Source organism: Lissotriton vulgaris, chromosome 2_1, assembly GCF_964263255.1.
Source record: "Lissotriton vulgaris chromosome 2_1, aLisVul1.2, whole genome shotgun sequence".
Lineage (NCBI taxonomy): Eukaryota > Metazoa > Chordata > Amphibia > Caudata > Salamandridae > Lissotriton > Lissotriton vulgaris.
In genome coordinates this window covers 813,165,519-813,193,299 of record NC_141687.1, presented here as the reverse complement: position 1 = coordinate 813,193,299, position 27,781 = coordinate 813,165,519, and the positions used below count along the sequence as shown (strand labels likewise).

General features: G+C 42.7%; 1 protein-coding gene across 1 annotated transcript in view; it reads right to left on the bottom strand.

Moving 5' to 3' along the window:
• The window catches only part of OSBPL6 (oxysterol binding protein like 6), a 699,671-nt gene that overhangs the window by 450,079 nt on the left and 221,811 nt on the right, over positions 1-27,781 (bottom strand). Inside the window, exon 4 of the mRNA XM_086956201.1 lies at positions 7,682-7,735. Coding sequence (XP_086812327.1) covers positions 7,682-7,735 — 54 coding nt within the window. The remainder of the gene's footprint in view (positions 1-7,681; positions 7,736-27,781) is intronic.

Sequence of the window (27,781 nt, the reverse complement as noted above, 5' to 3'; positions counted from 1 at the left end):
TTTAGCAGATCTCCCTTTAGCAAAAGCGGCAGCACCAGATCAGATCCCGCTCGAGTTTTATAAAGTATTTCAGGACGTTCTTGTAGTGGATCTACTTGACACAGTTATTCAAGCTCAACAAAGGGCTCTCAATTCCAGATTCTTGGGGAGGAGCAGAAGTAATAGTGATACTTAAGAAAGGTAAGCCCTCACAGCTCCTGGGTCCTATAGACCTATTACGCTAATGAACTCAGACGCCAAACTCTTCCGCAAAATTCTAGCGAAAAGATTAGCTAAAGTAATTGAGAACATGGTCAGCCCGGTGCAGCATGGATTTATTCCGGGAAAGGGGGCCACCGAGCATATTAGGCAGGTCATTACCTTGTTTGATGCCACCGAGATCCCAGGAGACCCCATTGCAGCCTTATTTCTCGATGCGGAGAAGGCGTTCAATAGGGTCTCCTGGGATTATCTCTGGGAGGTAATGAGGTGGTTCGGTCTTCGGGATGGATATATTCAAGCGGCTCAACCGCTAGGATCAGGATTAATAGGGGGTTTACCTCTTTGGTGCAAATAAGAAGAGGAACGAGGCAAGGGTGCCCCTCATCTCCCCTCTTCTTTGCGTTGTATATGGATCCTTTCTTGCGCAAATTGATTGGCAACCCCAAAATTCCTGCCCTTAGTACAAATGGTTTGCAGCTTAAAGTTTTAGCATATGCGGACGACGTGGCTATAATTACTCCCAACCCTTCACTGGCAATAGGTGAAGTAGAGCTGGAGGCACATAGATTTGGCGGGATCTCGGGATATAGGCTCAACAATAATAAAACACAAATAGTGAAGAATTCCCACGTCATCTGTAATGATCCACGGGTGGTCACCGCAGCAGTTTATCTGGGCGTGGAGATTGCGGCAGATCTAGGCACGGTAGTAGAGCGAAATATGACTTCGCTAATGTCTAAAGTAAGCCTAGGCCTTGTGAGGATGAACAACCTCCAGCTTTCCCTGGTAGGACGCACAAATGTAATTAAAATGTTAATACTCCCCAAGTTTCTATATTTTTTAGGGCAATCCCCCAGCTATTCGAGGCTCACTGGTTTAATAAGTTAGAGGCACTTTTGAACAAATTTATTTGGGCACATGGGAAAACTAGAAGGGCATATAAGTTTATGACACTACCCAGGGCAAGGGGAGGGTGGGGGTCCCTGACTTCAGATTTTATTACTGGGCTTCTGCTCTGCAGTTTATGCAAGGATTGATTGGAGGAGGGGGGTTAGACCCTAAAATTACAGCATCATCTACTAAGGTCTATGCAACCATTCTTGGCTTAAGCACAGAGAACGCATTCCTTAGTTGAACCGACTCCTCCTACTTTAAACGGACGAAGTTTAAGACTGTCATGGCCGCCCACAACATCTGGTCTGCTTTCTTAAAGAAATTTGGGCTGGGGAGGTTTAACAGATATACCCGGCTGTACAAAAATCGTACCCTACCTCCATCGATGTTTGCTGATTCAACCATGGCAGATTGGGCAACTTAGGGGATTGTCAAGATAGGGGATCTGTTGGGCCCGGATGGGGGGATGCAGCAATTTTCCACGTTAGAGGCGAAATTCCATATAAGCAGGAGGAGTTTTTTTTAATATCTTCAGGTTCTGAGTTTTTTAAGCAACAAGAAAGGTGGGGCTGCAGGATTTGCCAAAAACAACATCTTGGAAGCTATAGAAGGAGGGGGGGGGGGGGAAGTGCTCTATTCGCAGCTTTTGTGCTGCCCTGGCAGTAACTAAACCAGACGACCTGGAAAAGCATGCAGCCAAATGGGCCACAAAACTGGAAATCGATGTAAGCTATTTTCATGATTCTCTAGAGCTAGGGCACTCAGTTCTCAGCTCCGCCTCTCTACAATCCCAGCACTATAAAAAAACTTTTTTTTTACTCAGGCAGGAAAATGCACAGTGGGGCGGGACCTCCGGGATCACTTGCCCTCAATGTAATGTCTTAGAGGCAGATAGTATACATATATTCGCTACCTGCCCTCAACTCCATACTCTTCTCAAAGGCATGGAGGGCTTTCTGGGGAATTTTTGTTTGTGGCAATGGCTGTCTACAGACTGGTGATTGCCAGGGCTTGGTTGGACAAATCCCCTCCGGCGATGCAGCAGTGGCTGGCCAATCTCCTGGCAGTTTATAACCTAGAAAAAGGCATTTATGCTAGAAAGGGTAGAAGGGCAAGGGGGCTAGGGAGAAAAATTTGGGAGCCAATTCAGTGTTGGAAGGAGGGTATGTTTGTAAGTTGAAAGTTGAATTTCTTCTTCTATACTGTATGGTTTGGGTTTTTGTATTGTGGTCTTTTTAAGGATGTTTACCTTTTTGGGAACCAGGGGTGTTGCTGCTTTTCTTTGTTTATTGTAAGCTATTGGTGCTTAACGTAATATGATTATTGTTCTTTTTCTGTCATTTTGAGTTCTTCTGTGTGGTGCTGTGTGTACGCGCAAAAATGTTATAAAAATATATTTTTAAAAATAAATAAATAAATAAAGTGAGATGCAGGTTGAACAGATTGACATCCTTCAGATTTAAAATTGGTTGGAAGTGGCATAGAATAACAACCCATTCCAATTTCTGAATTTGGCTTTGGTACGAAAGTTCCTTTGTCAGTTGATCTTTCACTCCCTGCAATAGCCCTTTCTGATGGAGAGGGCAACAAGGAAATACATCAGGAAGACCCTCTGAGAATTTAATCTTACAACCTTGACAAACAACTTAAAGAGCTCATACATCTGCCACTGTCTTCTCTCAGGCTGAAAAAACTTTATATAGCCGGCCGCCCACCAGACCTTCTTCTGACCACTCCAAAGACAGATAATCAGGATTTTGACAGATTGGAGCCATGCCTTTTTTCCAACAAGGACCCTGGAATCGACCCCTCCATCTAAAGGGCTATTCCTGAGTTACGGCAGTTGTGGAACAACCCAAAACTCTTTTAGAACCAAAGCCTAGCCAGAAGAAGTGGCTACAAAGGGTAATTTGTTATCGATCCTCTGCTGATCTCTCAACAGTCTCTTCCAATTGTAGATCAAAACATTTTGAGCCTTGGAAAGGAAGACACATTGGTTGGGATTTTTGTGAAGTGTATGCCCCCAGGAACAGATCTACAAATATCTACAGGAAACTACCTCAGAAACTGATGGTGGTGCGCACAACGGGTCAAAGGCTTTATCTAGGAAGAACCTTATCAGCTGCTGCATAATAGAAAGGATAAACAATCCTGGACCTGCTAATCAGAGAAAAGGCTGAAAATCTCTTAGCAGTAAATGCACAACTTAAGGGGGTAGATGTTGGAACAAACATAAAAGTTTAAAACAGCGCAAGACATTTTTACTGCCAACTCCACCCTCTTATTGGCCAAATCTGAAGGTGGACCTTCGTCCAATATTACAGAGCCCTCTCAAGACACGTCAGTGATCAAAGAATTCACTTTGACTACAGGGGAAAATCCTCACTGAAGCCTTGTAAAGGATATCTTTTTGAAAAGAACTGTGGAACGCTTGACTTTCTCACCTCCTTCTACTCTCTGGAAACAATTTTGTTGTAAGAAACCCTCTTCCATATCCTCAGGAACGGCCTCTGGAAACGACAAATCAAATCTTTTATGAGCTAAAACTTCGTCCAAATCAGTTTCTTGAATTATAGCGTCCTCTGACATCCCGCTGTTTGCCAGGGACATGCCTATGAAGCTCAGAGAGGAACAGCCTCTCTTGTCTGCATTGCTGCAGCAGCTGCCTTATTGATTGTCTGTTAAAATGGGGATATAGAGAGAGTGTTCTACAGGACTTGAATCACTATTTCTCTCCTCCTGGTGAGCAGAAAACTCCTCAGAGGTTTCAGCGTGGTTGCAGTTGGCGCTGTCGTTTTAGGCTCTATTGTATAGCAGGATACTGACTCCTTGTCGAAACGGAAGCAGAGTCCTCTTTGCAGGTTCCTTGTGAAGCAGCCAGTTGTAGAGGACTCCGAATGAATAAACGTGAGTTGCAGACTAACTCTTTCAGCAATTTTACCTCCACTTAGCGAGGGTCAGCGGGCTCAAATAGTAGGATTTATGCCATGTTAGCAGGACCCAGGACCGCTAAATGAGGTTCTGGTCCTCTTGCAATGCACTGGTAGTCGTATTAGTACCGCCTATAGCATGGTTGCCCGAGCGAAAATGCTATAACTTGAGAAAATGAGACCGCTAGAGCATAATTATTAATAAAAGGTTTTCTTAGAAAAGTCACTTGCCGGGTAGGCAGCAAATCTGTCCGACACAAGAGAAGAAAGAACAGGAAGGAGTTTTGAATTACTTTTTGAATTCCGTTGGACGGGGTCTAGAGTCATTTTCAGGCACTTTCAGATAATACTATTTTGCCACTGTGTTGTTTTTTATTGAAAAAAAGTCCTTTTCTTTTTAAGAAAATATTGTTTGTATAAATTCATGATATCTTTTGTTAATTTTTGGTGTATTGGCTCATTGCCACTGAGTTATACATCTTTTTAAAGAATGTGTTATTATGTATGACCTTTTAACTGAATTAATAAAAAGCTGATTTTTTATATGTCATTAGTTTTTTCTTCTCCTCTCTATTATTAGATTTGACAAGCAAATAGTAAATTACCTATGTTGTTACAGTGGCGGCTGGTGACATTTGAAAGTGGTGGGGCGTAAAAGTTTGGGTTGAGTGTCCCATGTGAGTGAGAGTAGCGAGTGAGGCCAACTGCCCAAAAGGTGTTCCACAGAGTCTCCCCCGAGAAAAGTATGAACAAAGAGTGGGCAATTGGTGCATTTTCAAACAAACTTGACATAAGCAAGAAGGTCAAAAAAAGCAATTGTGAAATTGGAATTGCGAATACTCCACGTGGTTGCAGCAACATAAATAGCATTAGTGCAGCAGATACTGTGGCACAAGGGCCTTCTCCACCCCAAAGGTGTTTTTGAACTAAGAAGACAGATGATGGGGGTCTATTTTCCTTGCTTGTTTTTTGCACCGCAGAGCTGGGGCAGCTACCATAGACTTTTTAAAACGTAAGCACCCTTACCTCAAGGGCAGGCCCAAACTGAAGGCGTCTTCTCAGTACCATGCACATATGCCAGTCTGCATTGCCAAGATGTGTTAAAAAAATTTCAGCTGACTTCCACATGGTTTTAGACAGTTTTGCTTGTGAAAGTTTAGGCCGATGTATAAAAACTAAACTAGGGAAGGATATAAGTGGGAAATCCTGCTCCGAAGTTAACCGTGGGAAAGCGTATTGTCCAGGCCTCTGACCCCTCACCTTCCTCCAGAAGGGTATAGCTCAGACCGATGAGAGCAGGGCAAATATGAGATAATAGAGAGAGTTGCAGCTGTGAAAACTAGAAAACGAGGTGTAAGTCTCAGCATCAGTTCAACAGCATCATAGGATTAATTCTGGGAAGATCACAATCTCCTCGTGCCTAAAAAACACAAATGCGTTCTTGTGTAATGTAACTGGTAAAGTACTCCAATACGTTCTGGTCAAGTTTGCGCTACAATTTAAACCTGCAATTCTGCAAATAAGAAAAGAGCTTTTATAAAGAAGATCACTAACGGCTACAAGAGAAACATGATGCTCTCAGGGTGAGAGCAGAGCAGGGTTGTGGGTTGCATACAACGCAGCTACAGACCGGATCCAGGTGGGAGACGCTTGAATTTCGAAAGCCAAACATGGCTTTCATTCATCTTTCTCCCGCGGTCTGAATTTGCTCCCAAGTCAGTACAAGCCAAAAGGAGAAATATGTTCTCTCGATTCTCATTTTTTAAATCTTAATCTATCTCCATCTTCATGAGCGGCTGTGAGGAAAACTAGGAGTATGGGAGATGCACTGAAGGGTTCAGACACCATCCGATCCTCCTGTTTCATATGCGCGCCAAAGCAGTGTGTTTTGTCAACAGGGAAAGAGGGGAGAACTCTGTGCTTTGATTTAAAAAAAATCGATTTCCCCAGTGATAAAAGGAGACGCGTTTCCGATTTTGCCCGCACCAGCTCATTTAATTTATAAGCATTTCCAATGACATAGACCAGAAACGGAAGCGAAATGCAAAAGCCTGCACATAAAGAATAAATATATCAATTGCTCTGCTGCGCCATGGAAAACAGAACAGGTGTCATTAAATTTAAAGTGCCTCAGTAGAGTTGAAGCAACAGTAAACAGAACTTATGCAAAAACTTCTAACAGACCAGGCCTGAGCGAGTTGCTTTGCTTACTTGTTTCCCCACGGAGGCGGGCTGCTATGTGGGTTTTTTTTTTACATTTCTGCTCGTTGTGAGATTGCGGGGCATCGTCGGAAATGGGGAAAAGCTTCAAGCCTTCAAGTTGGTGACTAGTCCTTCAATCTTCACACGCAGCTTCTCATAAAACCACGAGTCTGACTGGTGCAGAAATGGCGTCCTGCATAACTGCAGCGTGGGAAGCAGGAATAAGACTGAATCCAGCTGCACAGGTGATTGGCCAAGCAGTGCGGGCCACAGCAGAGCAGCCAACACCCACGCGTGGCACCATCCTGCTGCTGTAGCAGCCAATCCTGGCGCAGCGTTAACAGCGCCACTGCGCCAGGATTGGCTTACGAGCAGACTGCTATTTGCCCCTAATGAGACCGGGGCCGGGACTGCATGCCTGTCTAGTTTCTTAGTGCTAAGGGTGGGGGGGGGGTGGACGGACCACAGTACGCATGCGCAGGCCAGTCAAAATATCGAGGCCTCCTGGATTTCCCATGCGCAGGTGTACAGTTACTGTAGTACACACTGCGCATGTGAAACCCACGAGTCCTCAATATTTTGACAGGCCCGCGCCGCGCGCAGTTACTGGCCAACGCTATTCTGCTTGCACCGCCCCCGCACGGCCCACTGCCTTATGCGCTGCCAGATTCTGTCGGGCTTCTCCCGGCCGGGGACGATAGCGCGCTGCAATTATAATCCCGGCCGTACCGTTCTGACGTTTTTTAAAATAAATTAAGCATGCCATGTCTTGTTGGCAGGTGCGTCCATGGCTAGTGGGGCAACGCCCCAACGCCCCCAATGGACGCACCGCCACTATATATGTTGTTATGTCCCTGACCTAGGAATTGTTATAATCGGTCATTCAGGGGGTCCTTGTTGTTCTCACCAAACTTTCAATAAATTATACTTTTCTTTTAAGGTGAGCATTCTACTAGGGTAGAAAAATCTGTCATCGAGCACGGGATCTCATTGGATACGCACTGGGAAGAAGAAGACAGACGAGGAGGTAATTGCCATTCGTAGTATCTGTTGTGGTGGACGTAACATATTAAAAATCATACATGAAATATATTTACTGATATTAATTATTACATACATGTATGATAAAGCACACCACAAGGGAAATGGACAACATACTTGCAATCCCACTGACTTTAGCATTCTAAGACTGTAAACAAGTTACTCTTCACTGTAAATCTGGCCACGGCCTCTTCCAATTCACAAACATATTAGCCCATCAATCACGGTGTGCCAGTAATTCCCTCTGAAGGCGGGGGGCGCTTCTGGATGCCCACGCGAGCTGTGTGGGACGAGCAGCCTGGAGAGCCGCCGCTGCTGCTGAGGTGGGGCGCGTGCGGCCACGCGCGTGAGTCATGCAGCCCAGGTTTGTTCGCTTTTCTGACGAACATTGTTCATGTTCACGGTGTACTTACATCTATTGGAGACTTTGAGTACTTCAAGATCCCATTATCCAGAACGAAAAAACGCTGTAAAAGGAACAGAGGTATTAGTCATTAGAGGACAAAGAAGAACGCGCTTTTACTGTCAAATGATATTTACAGGTCGTGCAAAAATATTATACCAAATATGCTCGGACTTTTTTTCGATTCATTTGCAGCTGCTGACTGTTTTTAATAACTTTGTGATCATGACGATGTAATTTTCTTTAACCACATCCAGCCCTTTTGACCCTCTGTCGGATCTTTTAAGTGTTTTCCTCTTTTTGGAGTACTTTTCCACCTTCGATTTTAGCACTGTTCAATGAGGTGGCGCCAGCGTGAATCAAAACTCGTTCAGACATTCAAAGGATGGCCTGTGGCCAGGATCGGACTGGGGCAGAAAATGGGCCAGGGAACCAAAATATAAGTGGCCTCATTAGCGAACCACGTAGCTAAAAAGTGGCCCTCAATCTGAAAATCGGGGCAGTTTTAATTTATAAAGGGCTTTATAGGTGCTATGTAAGGTTTGGCAGACTACTTGCATTTGGGCGGGGTTGGACTGGGACAAAAAAATAGGCCCTGGTACCAAAATAAACGTGGCCCCATTAACGAAACAGATAGCTAAAAAGAGGCCTACATTTGGAAATCAGGTCAATTTTGAACTTGTAACGATAGACACGCTGTATGAGTATTTTGCCAGGTATGGAAGGCTGCATGCATTTCTCTTTGTTGCAGGCAATGTTTGTGGTAATATCAGTGAAATAAACAGCAAAAACCTTACTATAAAACAGGCACACAAACTGCTAAAAAAAAAAGGCTCACACACTGATCTGTCAGACCAGCATACCGAGCACTGCCTCTTTACCCTAAAGGATAGTCCAATCCTGGTCAGGCACGGCCGGTAGTGGGTGTAACTGCAGGGCTGTGACGTAGCGAGGGGGAGGGGCAGGGTGGGAGGTTGCAATGTATGAATTACGGACTATAACAGGTAAATAAACATAAATAAATAAAACGAATTTCGTTGTGTGCACTGCATCGCATTTGGTGATGCAGTGCACACAACAAAATTTGTTTTATTTATTTATAAGTTTACTTACCTGTTATAGTCCGTAATTCATACATTACAACCCCCCACCCTGCCCCTCCCCCTCCCTACGTCACCGCCCTGCAGTTACACCTATTACCGGCCGTGGCTGATCCTGGTTATAGCCAATGACCAGAAAACGGACTCACAAACAACCAGAAAACAAGCCCACACACTGACCTGCCAGACCAGTCCTTCTGGCACTGGCAGATTGCCATATAGGCCAGTCTGACCCTGTATGGTAAGTGCCCTGGGATAACGGCATTGCATTAGAAATGCTTTCAAGTTGCTGCATGAACGCCACAGCCAGAAATATCAGCAATTTAGTTATTATTTATGAACCTTCTAAACTTTAAATGCTTCTATGTTTTTTAACTAAATCTTTAATATAGGTTTTACATTTTTGTGTTAGAACAAAAACCACATCAGAGCCGTATAGCTGGCAAAAATATTTCCCGTCCCAGGCATGGTTGCCCTAAAAAAGTTGGACATTCCTTATTTCCAACACGAGTTCTAAACTGTTAGAGTGTATTGGGGGGAGTGCGAGGGGCAACGTGTTATATTCTGGTCTTCTCCTTCCCTGCTGCTTAGCCTGTGTGTGTGATGTAATTAGAATGTTCGTGTATCCATGGTTTGAATGTGTGGTCAGTTTGAGTGAGTGGGGCTGAGCAGCCGGATGCTGCTCCCGGTGGGGCCTTCCTTACTACCTAATTTATAACTAATAAACCTACTTAAGAATACCTACGACTATTGGATTTGCTTATCTCTCAAGATACGTTCATCAATTTTACACAAAGGTATACCACCAAGGGCCTAATTATGAGTCTGGTGGTCCACAGGCTGCTAGACTCACTGTGGTGTGATGGTGGCAGCAGTACGACCGCCCTATTTCAACTAGAACAGTCGGACAGCCATTGCACCACCACACTCCCAGGGATCAGAGATCCCTAGCGGTGGTGCAGTGGTCTTGAGGTCGCAATATGTGGTACCGCCAAGCATATTACAAGTTTCCTCTCCACCACAATTTTCATGGCGGTTCCAACTCCATGAACACTGTGGTGGAGAGGAAATAAAGTGGGTCCTAAGGGTAATGCGGTGGCCCCCCTGTGTACATGCACTCCAGTGCCTGCAGGTACTGCCTTTGATGTTCCCATTGTGGTCCTATTTCATAGGCACCACCAAAGAACGGCCCACCAGTGACAAAAAAGTTGGAATCTGGCAGGCAGTGTGCAAACAGGTTTGTTGGTGCGGGGCAGTGGCGTGGCAGTCCCGCAATGCCAAACTCCTAATCAGGCCCCAAGAAATTACCTCTAATCTTCATTTATCACAATGCCTGATAGGTTCAAGCAGTACCAAATAACATTTAAGTTAAGAGCACAACACAATAAAATTACTAAACCATTTCAGAAGAAGCACTAAAAAAAGCCAATAGATTTGGCACTAGCTGCCAGCTGTTTGGTTTTGTCAATGGCATTTTTTTGTCAATGTCTTTGTAAAACTTTGTTGGGGAAGCTACAGGGCGAGCACTCGCCAATATAAAAAAAAAATGGCTAAATGCAAATATATATTTTTTTTTAATTCAAAAAGGGTTGTATGAATAACATTGACTTTTGAAATGGGACCTATATTAAAGTTAATATTGTTGTGGTAATAATGTTGTGTCCTTCATTATTACTTGTGATAATTTCAAGTCGTTTTTATTATTTTGAGTCTTTAATTTTTTTAAATGTATTTCGTTCTTTTTTCAAGAAAATCTCTCATAAAACATATAAGCTCAAAAGCACAGATCATTACAACATTAAAAAAATATACATACATAAATACAACAAAATAGGTTCCATTTAATGAATCATTAAAACACAATGTGTGCAGACAGAAATAAGCTTAAAATTGACCACTTCATTTATGTCTTAATCGCCATCCTTAATATAAAAATCTAGAAAGACAAAAAACTATCACATCAGTATTTTCTGCTTTAAAAATCCAAATCGCAATTCCACATTGCCTTCCACCAGAGTACTATTTTTTTACTCTTGGTCCACCTTTCGAATACCAACAACCAATATCTTGATTTTAACAATGGCACTGATACTTTTGTAATGGCTTGCAGGTGTTTCCCAAACTTCTTGTAAATGTAATATATTTTACATAAACAAACCATGATAAGTTGAACCCTCAATCCAATTCTTTCAGTTCCATGAACAATTCCCTATAAGGGCCTAAAAGGCTAATCAACCAGAGTCTTGATCAGTATAAAATTGTCCGTACATTTGCAACATGCAATATATTTTTCAAACCTAATTTCAGGTAGAGGGGAGTCATAGGAGCAGTAGGGGGCATACTAAGTAATGATCTTATTATTTGGTCTCTGCTTTTACAGGGTTGGTTAAATTGTAATTGCACCACAGTTCAGAGTCATACAATGCAGTGCCTAGCCCTTTTGCTCTGTAGATTTCTACAACTGGAGATACCAATCAGTAATATGACGGTTTCTGCGATTTCAGTATTGCAAAAGCTTTGTGTTGGAGGGTCGTTTACCTCTTTGTAAACTGAGTGGCTCATGATAGTAGTTTAGCCAACCTGACCCCCCATGTAATCAAAATCACGCATTCTTTCCAGCAAAATGTCTCCCATTTCATTTTACCCGAAAAACACCTATGAAGACTAAATGCCATAATTTTGTTTTACTGGGATTCATTTCTAATTCATCTCCTTTAAAAAAGAAGTAAAAATGCATCTGCTAAATAAATTCTAATAAGACTAGACCTGAAGCCTGTGAGTTTTTCTACTTTCTGGGGCACATCCGGTGCTTAATTACACTGATTGAGTGTTATATTGTATATGTTTTGATGACTGCTTATTCCTTTTGCATTTCTCCCTTGTATGCATAACTTACCTGTTGTATGTACAGCGCGCTGATACCCTAACAGGTCATGCTCACGCTATATAAAACTCCAAATAATAAAAATAAATCTAAAATATTGTTTGCAGGAATTAGCAAATCTATCAAGCAAGGTTTGCAAGCCCACTGGAGCTTTAGAGATTAACAGAGTATCATCTGCAAACAAGAGTGCTGGAATATTTTAGTCAGCTAACTTTGGGGAATCATTATTACATATATAAAGAGAATCAATCACTACATTTATATACAGGGTGAATAAAGTTATGACAAGCACACACCCCTGACCGACCCCTCTCTGGATCTTTATCGGGTCAGTCAGCTCTCTTTCCTTGCCCCATCTTACTTGGGCGTAGTTATCAGTATGTAGCCTGATTATTACCTCAAATAGATTGGCTAGCCTATTTAAATACCTCAGCACCCTTCACAGGTTAACTCGACGGACCAGGTTGAAGGATGCCTTTGTGTCCCAGAACACTACTACAAACAGGTGTTCGTGGTTCAAATAGATAGACTTCTATACAGTAAAACAAAATGAAAAACATGATCTATAGAACTTATTTGCTCTCTAAATCTTGCCCGTAAATGAGATGATGCATGATTCTTGAATCCAATTCTGCATCTTGGTCAGTGTTTGTTTATCAAAGATCTTCTGGGGGTTATCGATCAGCTTGATTGGCCTACAATTTCCAATAATTATTCGTTTCTACTTTTTATATATTAGAATGATTTCTGTCTCTTTTCAAGATGTCTATATAGTGGTACACACTATAACCGCATTTGATAGTAATTCAAAATATGTGCCCCCATACAACAGGTTCTGGGCGAAATAAATCCCTAGGTATCTGATCCAGTCCTAGTGCTTTACCACTTTTTAAAGTCTCAACAGCTTTTAATGTTTCAGCTACCAAGAATTTAATTGGGGAACTACACCCATGACCTTCACATAAAGTGTAAAGATCTATAAAGTGCTTATGCCGTACTCAGAGGCTGTGTATAAAACGTCTCATTCCCGACTACTGGTCGAGTACCATGTTAAGGATGTGCCAGAATGATCTACTTTCCTTGTTCCTCCTAGAGGTTAAAAGATCTAGGCATGTAGATTTCTCCCACTTTCTCTTGCTTGCATCATCAGGCTTCAAAAGATCTACATGCCCACTTCGCTACAATGAGTCAGATTTGATCAGGGAATGCTATATTTAGTCTCTACTATCCCGTGCTGGTGAGAGAATTCCAGCTGGCAAAGGACTGGTGTTACGCTCCTTCAGAAAGTGAATGAGCAATGAGGATGCTTTTAAATATTGCTTTTATCTTGTCATATTTGCTGTGTATTCAAAGACAGAGGTCAAATGCCAGCTTATGTCTTCTTACAAACTACTGCGTGTTTATCCTGGAGATTGGTGTTTACTTTTCTTTTTGAGACTACAAAAATAGAGGATTTTGAAGTGCGAACTGTCGGGACATTGTGCTGGGGTAGATTGAGGGTCACATGAAAGGCTGTGGGATGTCAGTTTTTTTTATAACAAATCAAAGAAAATCAAAACTCAATGTGTTTATGATAAATATTTGTGGAACCTTGATTTCAACACATTATCATTTGTACGCTATATAGTTTTATCATTAAAACTGCATGTCAGTGGGAAAGTATGTGGTCATTTTAATGGCAAATGTGCTGTTTGTAAATGACCGTGCACTACCATATATTGCTTTTGAAATATGTTTATTAAAAGTGAGAGTTTTTAAACATGGGGTTAGAAACTTTCCTGCGCCTGTCCTGATGACAATGCTGTTAGTGAACTAAGAGGCAAGTCAGGGGTCATGTGTACCCTATATGTGGGCTAGACTCTTATTATACATTTGGCAATAGTTTAGCCTACTGAATCAAACACGAGGTTTTGCACAGTAGACATGCTTAACTTACATATTTGATTTTTTTTGCTTTTTTTTTTTTATTTCCAAAGAAAAACAAAAGAAAAAGAAAGAAAGAGCACAGTAAATATAAAAATAATGGCATACAAACAAACAAGCTAATTTACATCATAAACATACATTTTGATAGTGAACATATCAGTTTTACCTGTCAAACTTTTTTCACCACCTATATGTTATCTCCCAGCCTCTCTGCTCTTAATCTATTTTTCCATTGATCTATTGGTTGCCAAATTCTTCCCCCTAGTACTCTCGCTCTTCTACCCTTCCTTTCATATATGGCTTTCTCCAAATTATATGTAGATAATAGCCTAGCAATCCAGCTTTGGAATGTTGGGGGCATCCTATCAAGCCAGGCCCTTGCAATTCCAATCGGGTATACCGCTGTTACCATAAACAAAAATTCTGTGCAGAGGTCCGGTGTTCCTGCAGAAACACCTAGGATCATTAGATCATTTGTTAATTTAATCTTGATTCCCAATGGGTTTTCCAAAAAACCCTCAATAGCTCCTTTTAGCGTGTGTAGTTGTGGGCATTGCGCAAACATATGAACAATGTCTGCTTCCCTTGCATCGCATTGTGGGCATGTAATCCCATTGACTCCCCCCCACTGTGCGATTCTTGCCGGAGTATGGTAGAGGGAGTACAATGTTTTGTAGTGTTGTGATTGTAGTGTCGCAGAGCATAGCACTGTTCGTCCTAAGTCTATCGATATCTGTAAATCCTCTATGGTAGATCCCACCTTCTCCACCCACTTCTCAGCATATTTTTCTCTATCATCATTATTTAACAAGTAAATTTCTGCGTATAGCTGTCGGATTGTGCAATAATTCTGTATACCAAGATGGTCCATTATTCTGCATTGATTAAATCCTATCGATCCACCTCTTTTTTTCATGAGAAAGCTTCTTATCTGGAGATACTTAAAAAAACTGTTGTTCAATAACCCATATTCCTTTTGTAGTTCCTGAAATAATATTACACCTCCCTCTGTGTCCAATAGGTCCCCTATCCTTCTAATCCCCTTGTTGTCCCAGTCCTTCATGATTTCATCTCGGAATATTTCGCCTGGGAGTGATTGATTTGTATACAAATGAGTATAGAAATTGTATCTCCCTATACCAAGCTTTTTAGCGATCGCCTTCCAAACGTTATAAACTGCTCTCAGAGTCTTGAACCTGGTATGTTTCAAATAATTATAGTCAATCGTGTTTAGCAGAGCGTTCTCTACCCCCCCCCCCCCCCCAGCAATGCTCTGTAGACATTTATGCAATTTGTGCCATCACCAAGTTGTTCTACTCCTCCTCCCAGGAGCCCCTGTGAATACTGTAGGACAGCTGCCCAGTAATATAATCTAAAATCCGGTGCCCCCCAACCCCCCTTCTCCCTCGGTAATGTCATATAGCGATATGCCCTTCTAGTCTTCCCTTGAGCCCATATCAGTCTGTTAAGTACTTTTTCTATTTTGCTAAACCATATCTGCTCAAAAAATAACGGTATTGCTCTGAAAATATATAGAAATTTCGGAAACGTGATCATTTTGATGACGTTTATCCTACCCATTAGTGTCAAGTGCAAATTATGGATCCTTTCTGTGTTTCTTTTAACCTTAAGTAAAAGTGGTTCCATATTGAGCCCTACGAGTTTATCTAAGTCAGCAGTGACTTTTACACCAAGATATGTAGCTACTGACACCACTCTAACATCCTGATATGTCGTATTACTATTCTGCACAATCTGAGTCTTGCTTTTATTAATCGAGTAATATGCTATTACTCCAAAATTCATCGCCTCTTGTTCAACTTCCACTATCGCTCTCCCTGGATTCGGTGTTATTATAGCCACATCGTCTGCATATGCCAATATCTTATGCTCAGACTCGTGTAACCTTACTGGCTGGATATTATTGTTGCTTATGAGTTTTCTTAAGAATGAGTCTAAATATAGAGCAAACAATAATGGTGAGGCTGGACAACCCTGCCTCGTCCCTCGGTTTATCTGATCTGCCTTTGTGTAACTCCTGTTAATTCTTATTCTTGCTGTTGGGCCTTGATAGAGAGCCTGGATTGCCCTGGTATATCTCTCACCTATCCCAAACCACTCCATCACCCTCCACAGGTAGTCCCAGGAGACCGTGTCGAAAGCCTTCTCGGCATCAAGAAATATAGCCGCGACAGGATCTCCTGCAACCCCGGCTGCGTCCAGAATGGTGATCATCTGTCTGGTGTGCTGGGTGGTTCCTTTCCCAGGAATAAAGTCATGCTGAATAGTGCAAACTAGCCCCTCAATCACCTTACTCAGTCTTTGTGCCAGTGCTTTGGAAAAGATTTTTGTATCTGCATTTAGCAGTGTGATTGGTCTATAGGACCCTGGCTCTAGTGGCGACTTGTCTTTCTTTAAGATCACTATTATATCTGCCTCTGCCCACGATTGTGGAACTGCTCTACCTGTCTGTGCCTGTCTAAGAATTTCCAGCATATTTACCCCCAGTACATCCCAAAATGTTTTATAAAATTCTACTGGTATTTGGTCGGGACCTGTAGCCTTCCCTGCTGGTAGTTGCTTCACAGCCTCAGTTACTTCTTGTAGCTTTAGAGTAAGATCTAGATTCTGTTTTTCCTCAATGCTTAATACATCATGTGGTATATCTGCCAAATAGTCAGTAATCTCCTTATCCCTCTTGCTTGTTTCCTGACTATAAAGATTTTCATAAAAACTCCTAAAAGCCTGCTGTATTCCTTCTGGGGTGTTAACTATAGTTCCTGAGTGATCTTTGATTTCCTTTATTTCTCCTGCTGCAATATTTTGACGTGTCTGAATAGCTAGAAGGTGTCCTACTCTTCCATTGAATTCATAGCACTTTTCCTTTTTCGATAAAAAATTACTCGCCGCTTTCTGTGCCAGATGTTCACCTGCCTGTGCTTTGTTTAGTTCAATATCCAATAATATCTCTTCTATTGTTTCTTGTTTAACTACGGCCTCAATTAGTCTATCTTATAATCTCTCTAAGTCCCTCATTCTATTATCCATTCTATTTTCTCCATCTTGCTCCTTCTTATTGTAAAGCTTAAAGTCTCCCCTCTCACCCCGGCCTTGAATGCATCCCAAATCATATTGATAGGTGCTGAATTCCAATTAGTCTCCCAGAATTGAGGAATCCATTCTTGCATTTGTCTAATATACCCTGAGTCTCTCAGTAAACTCCTCTCAAATGTCCATGTGCTACCTCTTGCCGTACCCCCATTAATCAGCGGGAGGCTTAATACCAATGGGTTATGATCCGACACAAGTCTTGGCCATCTTTCTATCTGTGACCTACTCAAAATGGCTCTTGAAATAAGAAAATAATCTAGCCTAGAGACCGTTCTATGTGGGGCAGAGAAAAACTTACTCCCTGTCCCTATTGGATTTTTTTCCCCCCAGGCGTCTACCAGAGCATTATGTGACGCCATGTTATGTATAGCTTTATACGTTCTCCTCTTCCGACCTACATACCCTTCTTTTTCCGAAAATCCAGCTACAAACAGACCGTTAAAGTTAAAATCGCCGCAGCATATTAACGGCCCCGGCCACAATGCCAATTCTGTATCTAAGTACTCATAAATTCCAGGTTCATCTTCATTTGAACCGTATACTGATACAATTGTAAAACATCCAGCTAGTGTATCTATCTCTACTATGGCCCATCTTCCATCCTGGTCCGCTTTTTTTCTCTCAAGTTGGACTATCCCTTTTTTTAGCTAATATGGCAACTCCTTTAGTTCTAGTTTCCTGATTTGTATGTACAAGTACTTCAAACCCCATCTGTTCCAACAAAAATGTTTCTTTTCCAGGGATGTGTGTCTCTTGCAGACACATTATTTCTAGTTTAGACATTCTTAAAAATGCCACCACTTTCTGTCTTTTATCTCCATTATTCAGCCCACATATATTTAGAGAAATAATCCGTAATGCCATTTATAATTTCTGTCCTTCCCTATTCTTATACCCAACCAAAGTAACCTGATCTCATTATTGTATGCTATTGTCAAAACTCCTTCCTTTCTGTTTCTTCTTGTGCTTTTGTTCAGTTGTGCTGTTGTTTTTTCCTGTATATCATCATTCCCCCCTTCCCCCCATCCCTTCCAGCAACACCCCGAATTTCCTACACCCACCCTGATATAGGAAAATAGGTCATACATGAACTATATGTGGCTGCTGTGTGTTGTAGAATCGCTTCCCTCTCCCCCCGTATACTCATTCTCTCTTTCCTTTGCCTTGAACCCCTATTCCTATAACAACTATGTTTTTCTGCATCTTTTTCTCTTCATCCTACCTAGTTCTTTCCTTTCTCTTTATTCAGCTCTGTGAGCTCTGCCAAATACTCTCCTGCTTTTATTTCTGAGAACATCATCCTAGTAACACCTCCTGTGATAATTTTTAGTTTTGCCGGGTACATTAAGTAAGCCTCTGCCCCTTGTCGCTGAAAGGGCGCGATTAACTGCCTGAGTCGCCACCTCCTCTCCACGGTGACATGGCAGAAGTCTGGTCGAGCAAAGAAAGTTACTCCCTGAGCTGTTTTTTTCGAGTCAGGTCTAGCTTTTTCTATAATTTCCTGCCTGGCCAAGAAATTTCCGCAGAATACCAGCATAGCTCTTGGTAAATTACCCTGTCTGTCCTTTCGTTTTTTGTTTATCAATGGGAACCTGTGTGCTCTTTGTACCTCTATCTCCCACTGCCATTGAGCCTCAGGGAAAGCATCTTTCAAAAGCTTAATAACAAAGCCTCTTGGGTCCTGGCCCTCGACTCCTTCCTCTAGTCCCAAAAGTCTCACATTATTACGCCTCTGACGATTTTCGAAATCCTCCATTTTCCAATTCAAGTCCTCCGTTATCTTCGTCTGTTCCATCTTAAATGTTTGCCAGTCTGAAACCTCGTCCTCCAGTCTGCCCGTCCTTTCTTCAACCTGCACGACTCTCTCTTCCACATCCTCATATTTTTATTCATTTTTCTTATTGCCGCTTGTAATTTTTTAGTGTCATGCCTGGCCCTACGACTCTCTACTCTGGCTTCAGCTTGCATTGTTTTTAATGTGTTATACAGCACATCCATTGTTACCTTCTGCTGATTTCCATCTTTTGCCTCTCCTGTATGTACAACCTCTCCTATCCTCCTCCTGATATATAGTGGATGTTGCTGAATAGTCCCACAAAAGTTTTTTATTTGTTTTATTCAAGCTAACAGAAGAGCCTTCTCCTCTACCTCCTCTCCTTGACTGCGGTTTCCTCCTTTTCTGTGTATTTTTACCCTCTGGCCCGCTGCTCCCTTCTGTATCGGTACTGATATCTGTAGTTATTCCTCCTTCCTCCTCGCTCGTGGAGGAGTCTGTGCCTTCATTTACTGAAAAGAACTCCCCTTCCCGATCTTTCTGTGAGTCTAGGCTCGCCAAACTCCCCCATTTTGCACCCTGCGCTTTAGTCAGTTCTTTCGCCATTTCCTCCTCGACCTGGAGTTGTGAATTCATCATTGGGTCATTGTTATGCCCCGCTGCCCCCTCCAGAGTGTAGCTTACAGATTCTATAGTCCCCCCGCTCACCGGTTGTATCTGCTTCCTGCTTGCGTCCTCTGTCTCTCCTCTCTCCGTTACTCTCGCCGAACGTGCACCGGCAGAGCTTCCTGGTTGCCCAGCAACCACACCGCTTGCGTCCTCGAGGACGGCTCCAGCTGACTTCGCGTCTCTATCGGCATCTGCGTCTACCTCGGCGTCTGTTTCTTGGTTTTCGGCTGTTTGTTGTTTTACAGAGATGCTTATTGCTCTGGGTGTTCCAGTTTTTGGCCCAAAAGCTTCCGATACGGTGGGTTTTCTGTAATTTAATTCCTTATTGTCTTTAATGACTGCTGTCTTACTGTTCCGTGTTAATGAGTTATGCTCTTTGTTTGATCCTTGAGCCGAGATCGGGGGTTCGCTTAGCTGTGCCGATTTATCCTCCAGCTTTTTTTCCCCCGCCTTCTCAGCTTTCTTCTGTTGTGTTCTGGGGGGGCCAGTAGTTACTCGTTTCGTCGATGCTGGAACCTTCGGTATTGTGCCTGTCCCTGGCGGTTTAGGAGCGCCTACTCCCGCCAGCACCATCTTTTCTTTCTCCGTTTTGCCCCTTTGTGCCATTTTCCAGAAGCCAATCCACGCCGCTTCCCAGTGCTCTCTCGCAGCTCTTGCAGCTCTAAGCACAGTCCGGGCGTGACTCCTCTGAGTTGTACTAGCCGCACCTCGCAGCCCGATTCTCCGAACGTCTATCAGCCACAGAATCGCCTGCATACCAAGCACTAGGATTCTCCGATTCTTCGATGTATTCCATTACCAAGGCATCGGGGATTAGTCCTTCCCCATCAAGTTAGAAGAGGGAGAGGGATAGTAGTGCGACTGTGTTCTACAACCCACTGGCGGCCATCTTGCCTCCCTTGACTTAACTTACATATTTGAAGGTGTGCTCATATATAATAATGAAGAAAAGGCAATTCAGTGAAATTAAATATTTTTCTCGGATCACACAATTTAAGACCAGCTTATGGGCCAAGCAATGCAGGTCTGGTAAAATTGTATAATTGTTTGAGGCCTGATTTTGGACCAGTCTTCAAATTCTTCAACATTCAGCGATCGCTGCGAAATGTTCACTTTTGGTTTCTTTAATTTAGCGGACTCTACCCTAATAGCCCCTTAGTACCCCTTAGCAGTTCTAGGGGGACTATGGTGCCTGTCTCGGTCCTTCAAAGTTCAAAAACATAACTAAGGGCTAGATGTAGGTAATTTTATTTTACCACTTCTTAAATACCGAATTTTACCGATTCAGTATTTAAGAAGTGGTAAAATAGAGGAGGGGGGATGTAGGTATTACAGAATCGGTAAATACCGAATCGTTAAGATTCGGTATTTACCGATTCTGTAAATACCGATTGATTCCTATGGGCATTGAAGCCCATAGGAATCAATGGGCATTACCGAATCGGTATTTACAGAATCGGTAAATACCGATTCCAGCAAGGGTGCAGGGGGTGTCACTTTGACACCCTCTAGCACCCCAAATACAGGCATGGGTGCCATGTGGTACACAGACATGCCCTAAGGGCATGTCTGTCTGTCACATGGCATAGGTGTGCATGCACACATGTGCATGCACACCTGGATTCGATATTTTACCACCCAATTGGATTGGGTGGTAAAATATCGAATCTGAAAGGCCTTTGGGACTCAGAAGAGTCCCACCGACATCTAGAAGTTACCAAATCGGTAAAAATACTGATTCGGTAAATTTACAGATTCAGTAAATTTACTGAATCGGTAAAATCGGCCCCCTACATCCCAAAAACCCATTTACCGGTCGGTAACGGCCGAAATCGTCCGTTACCGGCCGGTAAATGGCCACCTACATCTGGCCCCTAGCCCCTTCTTCATTTTTCGAAGATGTTGAAAATGCTTCTTTTGTTCTCGCCTACTGCTCCCTGTCTTCCAGAGTCTAGTGTAAACTACATCCAGTTGAGCATCTAGTTCTTACACACAGTGATTTAATCCATCTTCAACCTTCTGTGTGCTTGACAAGGTTCAGAGGGACAACCACCTGACCATTCGAGAACACTTGTAGACCCTGAAGAGTGAGACTAAACAGTGTTGGTTTAAACAAATATTACCATCCATTGATGGATTATTTGGTATTTACTACTTGTGTTTCAGGAGAGGAGTTTTTCACAAACCATGACTTCATGTCCTACGACTAAGTATATCCACAAATGGTAGGTCTGCATGGTACGTAATTTTCACTATTTTTCACAGTTGCAGTAGTGTTATAATAATAGGTGACCAAATGATCCATCAATGGATGGTAATATTTGTTCTGAACCATCCACACTCTGCTTTTAACCTTGGCACCATGGCGACCGCCTCAATAAAATTAGTCACTAGGCACCATGTTAGCCAATTTTAAGCCAACACTGTTTAGTCTCACTCTTCATTAGCACACACTTTCTTTGAGCACTGCAACTTATCATCACCCACAGCTCATGATACACTTCTGCCTGGCTTTCCATCACTGGTGGATCCAATACTAGAGTTCCCTCACAACACTCCATGGTGAGGCACCTAGTGGATACCAGTTTGTATTCAAAAATCCCAGATGATGATGTTCCGCCAATGGGTGGGCTGATGGGTTTTCTTGTCTTAACTTTTTCCTCTCTCTTTTGTCACCCTTATTAGTCTTTACAAACACTCATCTATTAGAAAACAGACACTCTCTAGCCATTACAGTCCGACTGCACCCCTTTGTGTTTTCTGCTAGTTTCATTAGGGGTTAGGGTGTATATAGGTCTTTAAACTCTTGTTCCCCTGTAGACCCTCTATCCACTTTTGTTTTTTGTTGCATACTGACACCCCTGCTCTTTTTCTTCTTCCTTACTTGTTGGAAAGTGGATCATTGGTAGGGGCAGATGTAGGTCTGCCACTGGCAATAAGGCCACTAAAACATGATAGGACTCAGCACAGGTCTTAGACAAGTATTCCTATGCTCAACCCCTGGTAGCTTGGCTGCCAGCAGGCAGGCTTAACTTCAAAGACAGGTATGTAAAGCATTTAAAAACACAGATTCAGTAAAGAATTAAGACACAACACATAATAAAAATCCAACACCAATGTATAACAATAGGAAATATTTGTATCTTTAAAATGACACAAAAACAACAAAAATCCAATGTAAGGAACCAGAGATATGAATTTTCAAAGATTTAGAATTATATAGCACTTAGAAATATATAGCACCTTATTGAAATATCTGGTCGCGATAGACAAGCTCAAAGTCAAAGTTTCCGGCCGACCGCGATGAACCCCTGAGCGGATACCACTAGCAGTAGGTCCCGGTCACAGGTTTTACCTTCGGACTTAGAAACTTTTCTGGAGCTTTTCTTCCCGGGGTCCCTCGAAGCTCTCAGCCAGTCCGGATTCAGTGAGGGTTCGCCGGATTGCCTTGCCATGAGCTCCATGTCAAACTTATGGAAGACCGACCTCCGGAGCGTTTCAGTGGGGCAAGCCCAGGACCCAGGCCAACACGCGGTTGAAGGCAGACGGCTTGGTTTTCGTGGTTGCTCCCGGTCACCTTTTCTTCATTCTGACTTAGAAACTTTTACAGAGCTTTTTCTCGCTGGGTCCCTCAATGCTCTTCAACAAGCCGGATTCGGTGAGGGTTTTCCGGCCTTGGATTTCTTCTGCTCCTGGTCAAACTCTGGAAGTGGGATCTACGGAGCTTTTAGCTGGACTAACCTGGATGGCTTGGCCGGCTTGCGGTTGATGGAAGGCAGCTTGGCTGACCAGGTTAAGTCAGTCCCTCTATGGAGCTTTTTTTCAAAGTTGCTCCAAAGTTTTCCAAACTTCTTGAACTTTTTCCTGAAGTTACTCAAGGGGTCCCAACGTGTCTCAAACTCACTCCAAGAGTCTGAAAGCTCCAAGATGGTCCTTGAAAGTTGAGGACTTCAGTTCCCACAATCCACTTGGACAAAACCCTTACAAATCCACTGGTGTTCTCCGGGTTGAGGATCCTTGGTGGTGATGGTCCAGGCGAGCTCTATGTTAACCTGTATCTTGCAGGGAGTCCACTCTTTAGTTCTTTTGCAGCGAGGTAATCCACAGGGCTGTCGTTTCAGCTGGTGCAGTCTTCAGAGGACAGGTCTTAGAATTTTGCACCCCAACTTCTCAGGATAGCAACGTCTTGCCTCCTAAGTATCAAGCAGCAGATCTGAGAGACTCTGCCCATCTCCAATACTTATTCCAAATTTTCTATTTTCTGGGTCAAGCAGGAGGTCACTGCTGACCAATGGGACCAGGGCAACTCTCCAAGAATATGACCACATCCTGTAGAGTGTGGCATTATTTTGTCCCAGAATGCACCAAATCCTCCAAATTCATAATGGCTGATCTTCCAGCAGGGAGGTAAAAGCTGACTAAACACACCCCTAGGATGGCTACTTTTCATAAACTCTCCCCCTTGCATCTGTGCATTCCTTCCATAAGCTTTGCTCTGGCTGAGGTGAAAAGTTTAGAGTTGTAAATTACACTAAGGCCTCCTCTTCTCTTTGAAGACCATGGTTTACAACTCCTCCCCTTGCTATGTTTTTCCTGTGTAGCAGCACACTGCCCTCCCAGCAGAACTGGTTAACCCCAGGTGCTCTTTATCACCTCTTCAAGGCAGCCTGGCTAATCCACTTAACTCTGACCAATCAGGACAGGCCACTGGAAGGCTGGATCTGGACTTGCATACAAGAAAGTCTCATAACTTCTTGTATGTACACTTTAGTATAATTTCAACCATATCATATTCTTGAGTTTATTAATACCATTCTGGGAAGTCTTTGAATGGTACTTCTAGCCCTCTCCTATCAAGAGTTATTATTTTTAGTGGAGAAGTGTGGCTCAATGGTTAGAGCGGCAGACCCTGATGCAGAGGTCTAGCCAGGGACCAGGGTTTAATTCCCCGCCTCGGCGGGTCTTGGGCTCAAAATTCCACAGACCTGATAATTCTCGCCTTGGTGCCTATTCCAATCATGGAGTCCCACTCTGCAACTCTGGGCAATAGCTTGCTTAATCTCCACAACGGCCACCACAACGCTAAGGATGCCTGGCCTCCACCTTGGAGGAGGCCAGGTGCCCAGGAGTGGACGCCTCACAGGGAAAGCCAGGATGGGTTCCACAGCGGTATTCGTACAAGCGCCTTGAGACCCTTGCAGGTGAGTAGTGCGCTATACAAGTATCAATTTGCATTTACATTATTTAATAACTTTCTGCTATGTTAACCTATGTGGCAGGGGATTTGCAATGGGAAAAATGACTTGGGCCATTTTTCCAGCACCAGGACTTACAAAAAAAGATTTTATAAGTACTTTGCTTATATCTACAGGCCCTCCACCCATGGGACAACTAGGGGAGACTTTAGGGGTTTTGAATCTGTAGATATATTGCATATTCGTCCTCCACAGTGCTCCTAGCATCAAAGTCGAATTTGGGCAGCACTTTATCACAATGTGGGGGGTGAAATGTGAAATTTCACTTAACCCAGGCCATATAAAACTCATTTTATAAGGGTCTACCTTATAAATACCTGATCCCCACCCCTGGGATACCTAGGGGAGACACTGGGGGTTCCTAATATGCCAAAACATTGTAGGTTATCAATTTTTAAGTACACCAAAGCACAATTTGAGCATAATTTACTTTTTAAAAGCAGTTCTACCACCCAGGGCTGCTTTTAAACTGACTTCAGGCTTCAGCAGAGTGAAGAAAAGTTGCTGGCCTCCAAACTGCCATGCCCTATTCATACTAGAGACTGCTAGGTAGTTTCAATCCCCCTGCCCTAATATGCACGAGGGTATGGGAAGCTGTCAGACTCCTCTTCTGCCTTCAGAACCCCAAGACTCCAAGTGGACAAGTTGCAGTTCACGATTGATTCCTTTATTTTCATTGGCCAAACACAGGGGTACCCCATACCATAGTGTACCATAGTGTATGTTTGTGTTTTTACTGTATTCTAAATGTGTGTCTTTCAGCATAGCACTGGCACTGGGCCTGGTTAGGCAGAGCCCAGGGTCAGTCAAAGTAAGTTACCACCAGTACCATTCAGCAAAAAGTTGGGATGTCCTCCTAAAGTTGGTTCTGTACTTATTAAAGTTATGCCTTATGCCAGGGACCTGATGATTCATGAGAGTACCATAATGGGATTGCAGCACCAATTTGGAGGAAAACCCAAGGATTACTCTTTATGAAATCAAGGCCAAACCATCACTGGTTATTGGAAATTAAAAACTTGTAATAAGTCTCTAATTAAAAAATACTTGGGTTTTATGTTCACAAGCTGTCTACGACATAGGTTCCTAGGGGAAAGATAGTAACATCCTTATGGTGACGAGGTGCTTTGTAAGATGTAATGCACCGTATACTGGTTTGTCTATGATACCCTTTCTTAAAACGTACAAAGCAAATGTTGTTCTTAGTCAAACAAGTGCACAAATCTATAGGTGTGTCCTTTCAGGAAATGTGAAATGATTTAAAGTTGATGTATCGTATTGCTGGGATCTGCTAAACTTTGCCCTTACATTTTAAGTTAATACTAAACTTCTGATCCATTTATACCGATTATCCCAACATGTTAGGCAAAAACAGAATTTATGAGATCAATTGTAAACGATATGGGCTATGCTACTAGTCAAACTTTGGTAACTAAATGGCTGAATTCTGAAGCTATGTTGAGAATATGCCAATATCCTTTATCCCCCCCCTGATTTCTGTTACAGACATGTGTAAATAAACAAACAGCAGGGCCTTGCTGTTGTGCATGTGGAAGTCTAACATGCAGAAACAAAGCATACAACTCATTTGCCCCATGTGAATCGCATTTGGTCTATTCACTGCTTTCATATCCTGTATTCGTAAATGTTTATCAATCCTCTGGAAGGCTGCACTTCCCTATTCCACAGCTGGGGTGCTGTGGATGTTCTAAATCCAAAACATTTGCTCACCAAATTTTAATTCAATTGTGTTAGTACCCAACTGTTAAGAGAAGAGGACGTTAAAACTCTTCAGGTAACCAAATGTGTAAAAGTCCTATTTTTCCATCATTTTATCCAATGGTAGGATTATTCCCTTGCTTCATTAGAGAGATTATATAGTTTCATATGAAGTACAGCGATGGTCTGGAATTCACCCCAGGTAAAACTGCTCCAACCAGCCCAATACTGCAAGAAGCTGCAACTAGAAAGGAGCTACAGGGGATGTCAGGGTCTCAGCAGCCCACGTAGTTCAGAAAGCAGCCCCCAAGCATGCAGCCTACCAAGGAAATGTTACTGCCAATCTTATTTTCTCCTCTGCCAAATCTTCCTCATTCCAGTCCTGAATGTTATGAGCATACCAGCGTTAGTGTTCTTCAAAGAAGGGAGGGAAGTGGAATGAGGGAGGGAAGAGTTGGATGAGGAAGGATGAAGATTACCAGTAAGAAACAAGAAATTATCTTCTGGTACATCTTCCTCATCCCAGTGCTAACTGTTATGAGAATGTATTAAAGTTTACTGATGAACGCTTAAAAGAAATGTGTTACTTACCTCTAACTGCAGTTACCCAGTATTGGTATCTTTCATAGATTCACATGCCTGAATCATTCCCCGTCGTCGGGATGGCAGTCCCCGGTACATAAGTAAAGTAATGTCCCACTAGACATAGAGAGTAATAGGCCTAAGGCCTCACATAAGTAACATAGGCAGGTCCTTTTGTAATAAGGACCAAACTCTTAGAGAACAGCCAATCAGCTATCACCACCCTCTGGAACCTTCCTGGGAGGAGCTCTAGTCCCTCAGATTTTCGTAAGCACAGTGCTATATGGAGGTGCAACGGAGAGTACTAGGTGAGCCCTTCCAGGGAAAGCGGGTGGGTTGCATGTGAATCTATGAAAGATACCAATACTGGATAACTGCAGTTACAGGTAAGTAACGCATTTCTTATCCAGTATTAGGGTATCTTTCATAGATTCACATGCCTGTATCAGAATAGAAAGCAATGATAAGCACATTTAGTTATATATAGAATGAACACATTTACCAGATAATAGACATATCAATGTGAAAATGGAAAGTAATAAATTGCAAGTATGGAAAAATCATAGAAATAACAGAGAAATGTGCATCTAAAAAGAAAAGAAAGGTTGGTGGGAAGGAAAGAAGGCTCGCCTCTATCGAAATAGATGACGTAACACTGCCAGTCCCACTGCAGCATCCTTCATTAGTTCTGTATCCAAGCAGTAATGCTTGGTAAATATATGCAGCGTCTTCCATGTTGCCACTCTGCAGATGTCTGTGATAGGCACACCTGCAAAAAGTGCCATAGAAGTAGAAACTGCCCTAGTGGAATGGGCACAAATTCTCGATTGTAAAGGTTGCCCAGCTTGCTGGTGACAGAAGCGAATAGCACCAGAGAACTATCTAGAAATACTTTGTTTAGTAATTGGAAAACCTTTCCTAGGTAAACTGCAAGCCACAAAGAGTTGGTTGGACTTGCGGAATGCTTTTGTCCTGTCAAGGTAGAATTTAAAGAAGCGTTTCAGATCTAAAGAATGTAGAGCTTTTTCGGCTGCTGTTTGAGAATTTTGGAAAGAAGGTCTTCAAGACGATAGGTTCATTAAGGTGAAAG